Below are 11123 nucleotides of genomic sequence, written 5' to 3'. Positions count from 1 at the left end.
TTGAGATTAACATTGACTAAAATTTGTTTGCATTTTGGTTAAATATGTATGATTGATTTATATAAAAGAACTTTACAAGTGATATTTAGATACATGTAATGTGAAACCTCGACCAGACCCGTGCGATAGCACGGGTTTCCTACTAGTTTGTTTTGTTAAAAATAGAGAAAATTTTGCATATATTCAGTAACTAGTTTCAAATACCCTATTTCTACGTTCCATTACACTTATGACAAAAAATTATGAGCCTACAATTCACAACTTCAACAAAAACTCGCAAAAACTTATATTTGTCGCAATTTCAAATTTCTACTTTTTTTAATAAATAGTTAAACAAAATAGAATATACTATGCACACAACTATTATAAAATAACTTCCATTTTAAATATTTGACATTGTTACCTTAAGAAATGTGATTTCAAAGTCATTTTAAAGATAATTAGATTACATCTAGTTATCCTACCAAGTTCAACGCCGATCACCACTAGACTAACTAACTATTGGTCACATTTTCTTATACTTAAACACACAATAAAATACTACACTTCCACTTTAATTTTTCAATCACCACTTGTTAAAAATTAAAAATGAAACTTTTAATCCCACAACATTAGCATATGGCGGGAACAGCCCCGAACTCCCTCCAATTTTTTCTCACGCTAAATTCAAGTCCTAATCACTCTCGTCTTTTCTCCCTCCACCATTTTCCCAAATCCCAAAACCCTAACCGACAAATCGAACACTTTCAGTTCCACCTACGCAATGGCCGATCCCGTCACGGAACTCAGTCCCTCCGGCACCACCGCCACACCGCCGGCCCGCAATGTCCGCCGGAGGTTGGTCCAATCAACGCTCTTCCCTCACAAGCCTGCAGTGCCTCGCAACAAACCCGAGGAGAATGGCGACAGTTGTGACGAACAAGACGAGGATTACTGCGAGACGAAGAATCGCAGGAAGAGAAAGTCTAAAGGGAAGGTCACTCCCGCAAATAAAAGCTCCAAGGTCGGTGATTCCTCTTTTGGCGTTTTATTTCTATATTTTGCATTTCAATTGTGAAATTGAAAATTCCATTGGAGTGATATGCCACTTAGAAGTTAAGACTTTGAATTCATAGTGTTTTATTTGAATCTAATTTTTTCTTTGCGTGCTTATACAGAGTGCCACACCAAAGAAGAATGCATCAGCTAATGGAATTACCGGGTCAACTTCGAGGAATGTTTTGTCTGATTTCGATAAAGTTGGTAAAGCTAAGCCTGATTTGCGGTTAGAGGCAAAGTTGTCAGCTGAGGTTAGTGTGGATCAAATCTGCATTGTTTGATTTTTGTTAAATACACATCTACCTTTAGGACTAGGGTTCTCAGTGAATTTTATGATTTGAATTGCGTGAATTGGAAAAATATGGTAAACCTATGTTTGATATAGTTGTAGTTTGGTGAAGACTTAAGCCTAGGACTTTCATTAATGTAGCTTTGGTTTGATACTTCCCTTCCTACTTAGACGTGATCTAGCAGTACATGACTCTCTTGTACTTGTTTCTTTTGTTTTTTGATCAGGAAAATTCAAGGATGTTTGCAGGCCGACAAGTTCATCCATTTTTTTCATCATGTAAAGCTGGGAAGAAAGTTCAGGAGCTGTCTGAATCAGGAAGTGATCTATTCAAAGCTAAGAGTGGGGATGAAAGGATTACCTGTGGTCCTATTCATGTATTTGAAAATATCAAGGTACGGTACTAGTACTACTTATGGCTTCTATTTCCTGTTTGCTTTGCTTTGATGCAATCAAAAGGAGGTAGTAATATGTAATTGGTCTCTGGGTTTAGAATTCTATAATATCACATTTTTTCATTCAGGTGTAAAATTGTTAATGCAGGATGATACCTCATCAGTAGACTGGAGAAACTGGACATTTTTGAGAAATTCCACCCATGTGAATGGAGGATTAGAAAATTCAAATTCTTCTGTTTATGAGGGTTCTGTTGAATGCTTAAATTTTGATAAGCTTCTTAGTAACTTACATCCATTGGGGGCTTCAAGCTTTCATTCTCAATGTCCAGAAAATCTGCAAGAAACATCATTATCAAACTCAACTTTACAAGAGGAGCAACCAAAAAGTGCTCAAATGCCAAAAAATGCCAAAGTGGTATATAATTTGTTCAATTTTTATTTTTTAAATGAAATAATGCCTCCTATACATAACTGTGGCATGAGGTGGGAGCTAGTTTGTAGGGGCAATATATACTCTTACGGTCTCATCTAAGTCACCTTTCTTTATTTGCTAACTGTTGACCAAAAATTGTTCAGGACTTGGAGGTGGGTGAATCTGATACCTTTTCTGTGCTAGCTGGCTATTTTAGAAAGTCGTGTACTGAGCCGTCTAGTAGATTTCTTCAAGAAAGGTAAATATATGCCAGAATCAGGCAACTACATAATCACAGCAATACGATCTCTGTACATTTGACTGTTGTAATTATGCCTTTATTTATTTCACATATTTGCTAATGCTTATAGGTAGGTAAAACCCTCTGTTTAAGTTTTCTCTTTAACCATATATAATCCAAGTGAAATATGCGGAAGTCTTTTTAAATTATTATATAGTGGAGAGATGGCTGTTTAAATCATTAAATTCCCTGGAGCTCTTCGCAAATGCTTATGATCATTAATGTTCTTTGCTAATGTTTATTATAATTTCTTTACTAAACTTGTTTGATTTTTCACTTTTATCTCTTTTACTTGCCAGTTCAACGAAGCATGTTAATAATTATAGATGACTTAATCTTACAGAATTTGTATAATGCTTGTTCCATATAAATCCCAAATTGCAATTTTCTTGTCATAAATCTTTTAGCATAAATTTATGACATAGTTGGAAAGTTCCCAACTCTTACTTTAATTTATACTGAAATCAACCCTGTAGTACTAATGCTAGGTCCTTAAAATTCTCTCAAGAGATTAGAATGATTTTGCAAAACTAGAAAGTGTTCCAATGATTTTGGTCCTTCAGTTCATTCATTTTTTCACTACCATTGTGTGACCCTTAATGTCTTGCGAAAATTATGTCATTATTGACTGGTCTACTTGTGATTCTCTTGGGTTAAAGCAGAGCAGCCGTGCGATGATATTTGATGCTGATATCGTGATAATCAGCATTTACCGTTGACAGCATTTTATCTCTGCTATCTTTACTTTCTTTACTCTCTCTTAGCCTACTTGAGCATTATCTTGTGTACTTGGTTTCCATGGCTAGTTCAGGGTTCAGAAGTGAAATTTACTATTCTTTAAAGATAAGATATTTATGACTTCATTTTTTAGTTCAGTAAGCTGTTTTTGACAATGAATTTTTCCCCTGATAGTGGAGTTTCAATGTTTTCTATATTGCAGTCTGAGGTCATACTATGCTGGTTGTGAGGATAAACCAGAAGGTAGCTTATGGGCATACAAATACAAGCCAACGAAGGCTGTTGAGGTCAGTTTTTTTGTCCCAGTCTTGTATTTTTTTGAATTTTCATGGTCCTAAATTACACTGTGTTTCATGATTTGTTTTTTTTGCAGGTATGCGGTAATGATGTATCTGTGAATTTCTTGAGTGACTGGCTACATCAGTGGCATGAAAGACGTTACAATCCCAGGAAGGAGACATCTAATAGGGATTCAAGGGTCATGCAAGATGATGATGATTATATCTGTTCTGACAGTGACTATGATTCAGAAGATATGAACGAAGAGGACTCTCTGCAGAATGTTCTTTTAATTACAGGACCAACAGGGGTATGTTGAAATCTACTTTGTCAAAACTTTGGCATGCACTATGCTCATCATTTATGAATCTATCCAGATCTTGAGATTCCAGAACCTTTCTGAAATCAGTATTAAATCCATGAGGAAGTAGCATACAAAAGATCAAACCAACATAGTGAAAAAAATTATAATCATATAAATCAGTATTTGAGTTATACCAATATGATTTAATGACTGCATGTGTTATGGGGAATGAGTTTTTTCCCCTAACAAATAGAGACTTGCTATCATTACATTTTTCACTCAAATGCCATGAAAAAGCATTAAATCTGGTTTCTGGTGCCCTTGTTACAAAGCCACATCAATTATGAGTACAGATCCAGTACTCTTAAATTTCTATATGATTTATTGAATCCTAGGTAGCAAATCTACATTTACACTTTGTACCGTCTATACTTTGTGTAAGGGTCCTTACTTGTTAATGACCCTTCCCCCCTTTGAGTTTATTTGGCCGTCACCCTGTTGGTAATTTATCGTTATCTACCAGTTGCTAGAATAAAGGTTTTTCAGTATAAACACTTCTTACTCATATTGTTACTTAAGGCACAGCTCTATCATTTTACAGAGTGGCAAGTCTGCAGCAGTCTATGCCTGTGCCAAAGAGCAAGGCTTTGACATATTAGAGGTATGACCGGTTATTATTAATATATTTTCCTATTTCATTTACGCCATAACTGATACACATTGTAAGTAACCACCATGATTTTTTTAATGCATTGCTGAAGATCAAACATATTATCTATTAGCAAGATTTGGATTTGGTCTGATGCATTGTGAATTTGAACTTTGGGTTTAAGATTGTCCTTTGCTGCCCAATGTGAAGACTGGTAGTCCGAAAGATTGCTATTTTTTACAGTTAAAAAAGCATTGAAATTATGGTGGAAAATGTTACTTGTACTGTCCAGTTACTGTCTTGGTCTTCACTAGGAAGTTACTGGAAACAGTTGTGCTCGCGCACAATGTATCCCTCTGACACCTTTCAACTTCTTATTTCTTAGAGTGCCTATTAGTCATTAAAGCATTTGTTTTCATTTGTCTGTCCTTTTAACCATGAATATACCCAAATATAATGGAGTCTATTGTTTGTGTTGCTTCAACAGCTCAATGCATCAGATTGTAGAAATGGAACTGTTGTAAAGCAGTATTTTGGAGATGCCCTTGGTTCACATGGGTTCAAAAGGTTTGTTAATCTGTGCTGTGTATGTTTTCTGAGAACTCATGTTAGAGATATATAATATAAAAACCCTTCATGCATTTTAATATAATAGCTTAAGCTTTAGAGCTAGTTAGTTCAAACGTGGCATTAGAACCTCTATGGTCAAGTGATGGCTTGATCCTCATCATTCCCATTCTTCAAATAAAAATGTTGAAATTCTGGTTGGGCCTATGCACCACACCAAGTTTGAAGGACCCTTATGGGAGCATATCAGAGATATATAATGTGAAAACCATTTATGAATCTCCACCTAACAGTATAAACATAAGAAATAGATGGCATTTCCAATCTTCTGGAGCTGAGTTATTATAAGCAACTCTACCTGCCTTATATCATACACACCGTTCACTTTTCTGTCATTCTTTGTTGGGTTAGCTGAGCATTCTACTTTTCTGAATAGGAGCGTTTCATATTTCACAGTAAATCATTACTTAATTGAACATGAGAATGTAGATCCATTTTTACAAATGGATAAACAATAGTCTATTCCATAATACAAAAAAGTGTTGCTAGTTGCTGCCCTGCAAAATCACAGGCTTTCTCTGTTTGTTGTCTATGTGCCACTAGGTTGAGATTTATAAGCTATATTCTTGTGATCATCCAATGGGTGAGCCAAAAAACCAAATTTATTTCTTAAGGAAGCAAATAGGAATTATCAATTAAGTATGAACTTAGCATGAAGAAATAGTGTTGTAGTTCCTAAATGTCATAAATTATAACTTATAAGATTTTGACGTGGGTCTGGGAAGGTTCTCCCTCCTTAAATCTTCACTGAGATATAGAAAAATGAAATAGCAGGTTTATGGGAATCGAGAGTATTGCACTTACAATTAGGTCTTAGTAAAATAAGAGTATGCCACTTATAATTAAATTGCCTGTGTACCATGATTCAATCTATTTTTTAGTAGAACCATAGCTTTTCTGTGATAATATATCTTACTCAATGTTAATATTCAGGTTATCAGAACATACTTCGAGATCACAGAAGATAACTACAAATTTCCCCACAGCTCCTGCTTTGATTAATAATAAAGCTGCGGATGAGGTGAATGACGGAGTAGTTGAACTAATAACCTTATCTGATGATGAAGCTCGTAGCCCATGTAAAACATCCCAAAAGTTACTTGGCAAGAGTGAAGCTGTTGCATGTGATAAAGTCCAGACTCTGATTCTGGTTGAGGATGTGGACATACTCTTTCCTGAAGACCGTGGATGTATTGCCGCAATACAGCAGATTGCTGAGACAGCAAGGGGTCCAATTATATTGACCAGCAATAGTAAGATTACTAGTTAGCATAATGTATTTTTGCTTAAGATATAGCATTTTACCAGTTATTCATATTTTAGAAAATGTGTTGTTGTATAGGTGATAACCCTGGCCTTCCAGATAATTTTGATAGGCTTCATGTTTCATTCTCATTGCCAACGCCAAAGGAGTTGCTTTGCCATTTGTACTCTGTATGTGCACAGGGACTTTCCTCCTTCCTCCCTCAAGCTATAAAAAAAAATTGTTGTCCCAGTTTAGATTAATATATGTTATATCAATGACCTACAGGTTTGTCTCGGAGAAGGAGCCCCCATCCATCCTCTTCTACTGGAGAAGTTTATACAATCCTGTGATGGAGACATCCGGAAGACCATTATGCATCTTCAGTTTTGGTTGCAGAGTAAAATATTCAGTAAAGGTGCGTCACACATCATTCTTGTTGTCAGACACTTGTTTATTGATATAATTCAATTAAGACCAGCTAATCTTGATTCATTTTATTTGTAAGCATTTATTGGCTATGTTAGAATTTTAAGGTGATACTAGCCTATGTTATCAAACTCGGCTATTCCGGCCGTTATCTCGGCACGGAACAGCATAACCAAGAAAACTGTGTCAGGCCGTGCCTTTCCATAACATATGGGTGTCTTGGCCGGAATGGCCGCGATAGTGGGCTTGGATTCGGAACGACACTGCTGATGTGGCTGCTCCGGCCGTGTCTGCTGTATATGATATTTCCCTTGAATTTTTAAGGATAGCAAGGTTATTTTATTGAATTTTATTGGCATTTGGAAGAATGTTTTGCGTAAGACCTGGTTTTTCATTTGTAAATATGAATATTTCATGAATTTTGATTAGTTTATTTTAGTTTTTAACAATTATGTGTTCATTAGTATTAACTGTATTAGTATCTGCGACTCGGCGTCTCTAAAATATCTGCCGTGCTCCCTGCTCTTGTTCCGTTCCCTTTTGGGGATGGCTGCGCCGCACAGCTATCAGAGATTGGTAACTTGATACTTGCCATCTTTGAGCGTAATATGAATAAAATTATGCAAATATATCATGAAATATAAAACTGTGGGGAAACCAGCAAAATTCATTGAACCATAGTTTATATATTCATAAAGTAAATTGCTTGTTGGTGATTTGTCTTCCTTCATATCTCCATGATAAGAATTAGTTACTGTATCAGCATGAATTTCCCCCTCCCTCCCATATTGATTTTTGGTTTCCACATTGTTTTAAGTAATGTAAAGACTTCAGTAAAATGTCAAGTAATATTCTACAGTCATATTATTAGTATATAACACACTGTTAGGTATCAGTGCTGTTTACTCCATTAACATTCTGGTAAATATGTTTCCTCCTTTACTCACTCCCTTCCTTCTACACTCAGTTTTGACTCCATTTTAGCGTGAGGATTTTTTCACCTAAGATAAGATGCAATCAGAGTTAACTGTCATTTTTCTATGGTGTTTGTGCTTAGGGAATAATTTCAAAATATATTATTATGCACAAATGCCGTTATCTTATTACCACTTTAATGGCTTAGGAAACCTTATGAATCCCCCCTTTTTTGTACAGATCTAAAAGCACAGGCAAGCTATCCCTCACTTCCATTTGATCTTGAGGGTGTTCATCAGATACTACCAAAGATAATGCCGTGGGATTTCCCTTCAGAGATATCCGAACTAATTGAGAATGAATTTGTCAAATCAGTAAATATAATGGAAGAGAATTGCAGCATGCAAGGGTTAGTTGAAGAAGAGCTTCTTCAAATAAATGAAAGCCAAAATGATTCAGACGAGCAGTATATGGAGACTGATTATATAAAAGCCAAGAAGGTGGAGATGATTAAGAGAAATGGGTCTGTAACAGATTACGGCGAGCTTGAAATTCAATACAATGCTATTTCTGAGTTTCCTAATTCTTCTGAATCTCCTGAAGCATCCTATCTGCAAAATGGTCGAAGGAAACTTGTAGTAATGTCCTCTGATTCTGAGGAGGAGGATTCAAATAACCGATATCCTCAAGACACAGAGGATGACGCTAACAAGAGACATTCCATCAAAGAAAATAATGAATGTACCTCTGAGATTCAGTTGAATGAGAACTGCCCCAGCACATCTTTTCGTAAGCTGGTCTGTTCTGAATTGGAGGATTCAGATGAGGAGCGTGATAAATATTCAAAAACAGCTGATGTTAAATGCATAAATGAGACATCTAAGTCATTTGATATATCCTGTGTACCAGAATCATCGATTGTTCCTGAAACTGCTATTGAAAGCGGAACAGATACAATATCTGGAGCGGTGTCTTCTCGTCACTGTCTAGAAGTTTCTATGAATAATGAGTCAAAACCGTTCACTCTATGTGCTCGGAGGCGGTTAACAAAATTATCACACAATTCAGATATTATGTTGACAGATGCTGAAATTCCAGATTCTTCTCCAAAAGAGGCTCTACAAGATTTTCTAGATGAAAATATGGAAACTACAATTAATAAGGTGATGGATGAGTGCAGTCGTGTGGATTTCAAATTAAAGTCAACATTTGTTGAGTCGAGTCCATTATTGGAGACAGATATGGTACAAAGTTTATGGAAAAAGCTCCGACAAATGGATTTAAGACAGCATACTATCTCAGAACAGCTAGAGGCTTCTCAAGTTGTTAAACTTGCTAATGGGTTGAGCAATCTAATTTCAGAAGCTGATTTGTTTCACAATTACCAACATAAACAAGTGAGTGTTTTTTATGGTTGAAATGAAAATTGTGAAAGTTTTCTATCTTTTGATGTCCTTCACTTAATTATAACAATTCATAAATTCACAGGATATTTTGGAGCCCCAGAGCTTTGTTTCTAATGAAGCTACAACTAGTTGTTATAATGACGAAACAATGATGTCCACAGTTGCTGTACATGGGTTTTGTTCTTATGTTAAACTTATAGCAGATGTTGGATCAAAGTTGGGTTGTGCGAAGATGATTGATTTAGCTTCTGAGATGCTGGCTTCCACAACTGATACAATGACATTGGGGAAATTATCCAGACATGATCTTGCCAAAAGCACTGTTATTTATAATGGGAAGGAATTAGAGTTGAACAACCCCATAAGTAATGTGAAGAAGAGGTATAATACACTATTTCATCCGAGTTATGACACTTTCTGATAGTATTTTTTACTGTTTCTTTTATTTTTATGGTTTTTTTTGCCACATGTTAATGTCAAACCCTTATTTTGGGAACCGGTAATACAGTGAAAATAAAGCATCTCTGTTTGAGGTTGTCCAATCCATTGTTCCTGAAAGAATATCCTTAGCAGCACTGAAAGGTGATATCTTCTATGAATATCTATCTTCATTGCGCCAAATTTCAAGGTCAGAAGCAGTCCGTGTTTCACAATGTGTTGAAAAGAAGAGAAGAGGAAGGTAAGTGTGCTGCAAATTCAGTTGTTTTCTCCCTTTTGATTGCCATAAGTTAACCAGATATCCTCAAATAGTTGCTCAATCACTTGATGTTTAAATTCAGGTCGCGGGGTTTTCAACATTATTTGAGCAGATGTACAATGTTGTCCCCCGAAGCTATAACGTTGGTCAGTGATGGTGATTTGTTCAAAAAGATTTCTTCACAATATACAACTAATGTGGAAAGTACACTATTATAGCTTATAGGTTTGGTAATACAACTATCGATTCTCTGATATATTGGTAATTGGTTCCTTTAAGCAAACAACAAGAACACTCCTATGAATATCACTATGGTGAAATGCTATGCACTGGAGTATGGAAAAGAGACTGATTGAAACCTCCTTAGGTTGTTAAAAGTCTATGTCGTTTGTTTTTGCAAAAGATGACTCTCTTTAGGCTGATGTTGTAAATTAAAACTACAACAGTGGTTGATAGAAGTTTCAAGTAGGAATAGCTCAGTTCTTAAAAATGATTTACTAGTCATGTTTTTGTAAAGGTTAAATTAGTACGAATTGTTCTTGGCTGTTTCATTTGAGACAGTACAAAATAACATCTTACAAGTGATTGAGTTGCAAGACAGTCTTTTTGTCAATAACATGCATTGCATGTTAGAATTGCAATAAATTAGAAAATTGAAATGTAAAGTGTTTTTTTTTTTCTTGTGAGATTCATAACCCCATAAGAATGTAGAGGGCTGTTACGTTTTAAATATTAACTAAACTCGTGTGGATGCATGTTCAGAGTATATCGCATCAATTACCTACTTAATGTTATTTTCAGTTCCAGTGTTATCTACATTAAGCATTTGCAGCCATTCCGTTCCCTTTCAAATTCCATTACTTACGCCTCCCAAGCGTTGGCCATGCCGTCAACCAATCAACTTTTTGCGCTAACCAAACCACCACCGCTGTCCTGTAGGCATATTCCAACATTGTATTTTTTGTGTGGAATATCTATATTTTTTTGAATATCTATATCTCCCTCTTGTGTGTTATGTATACCGGTCAAAGCCTAAAAATATGGAAATCAAGTAACAACATAAAGACTATCTCAGAAGCAATTTGTCTTTTATTCTCATGAAACTTCACATCAGATTTCTCCAATTTCCTTCGTTCGGCCTCCACAACCGTTTTTGCTAACCGATCTATCATCATTAATATCTATAAATGTCTACAATGATAGCTTCCAAAGCAACTCGATCGGTCGTTCATCACAATGTCATCTCTATGACAAAACTTATCACACCGGTCCTCGCTCTTGCATCTTAAGAGCCGCTTCCTCCCCCTGAGATACGCGACCCGATCCTAGTGACTTCCCCAATCACTGCCTCTCGTCAGATCTTAACCTCTCCACCGATTGAACATGGAAATTTCCAAG

General features: G+C 35.9%; 1 protein-coding gene across 1 annotated transcript; it reads left to right on the top strand.

The window, feature by feature from the left end:
• Positions 1-587: 587 nt before the first annotated feature.
• On the top strand, positions 588-10582 carry LOC131641808 (uncharacterized). Its single transcript, XM_058912114.1, has 16 exons — positions 588-1003; positions 1158-1289; positions 1555-1722; positions 1871-2140; positions 2302-2396; positions 3379-3463; positions 3550-3765; positions 4361-4420; positions 4896-4975; positions 5969-6288; positions 6378-6469; positions 6567-6696; positions 7863-9019; positions 9111-9409; positions 9537-9707; positions 9808-10582. The coding sequence occupies exons 1-16, from the start codon at positions 764-766 to the stop codon at positions 9941-9943; spliced, it is 3651 nt and encodes a 1216-aa protein (XP_058768097.1). The 5' UTR covers positions 588-763; the 3' UTR covers positions 9944-10582.
• Positions 10583-11123: the final 541 nt, after the last annotated feature.

The sequence above is a fragment of the Vicia villosa genome, unplaced genomic scaffold (genome assembly GCF_029867415.1).
Source record: "Vicia villosa cultivar HV-30 ecotype Madison, WI unplaced genomic scaffold, Vvil1.0 ctg.004122F_1_1, whole genome shotgun sequence".
Classification (NCBI taxonomy): Eukaryota; Viridiplantae; Streptophyta; class Magnoliopsida; order Fabales; family Fabaceae; genus Vicia; species Vicia villosa.
The sequence above is the reverse complement of the archived record's forward strand: the minus strand, read 5'-3'. Positions and strand labels throughout refer to the sequence as shown.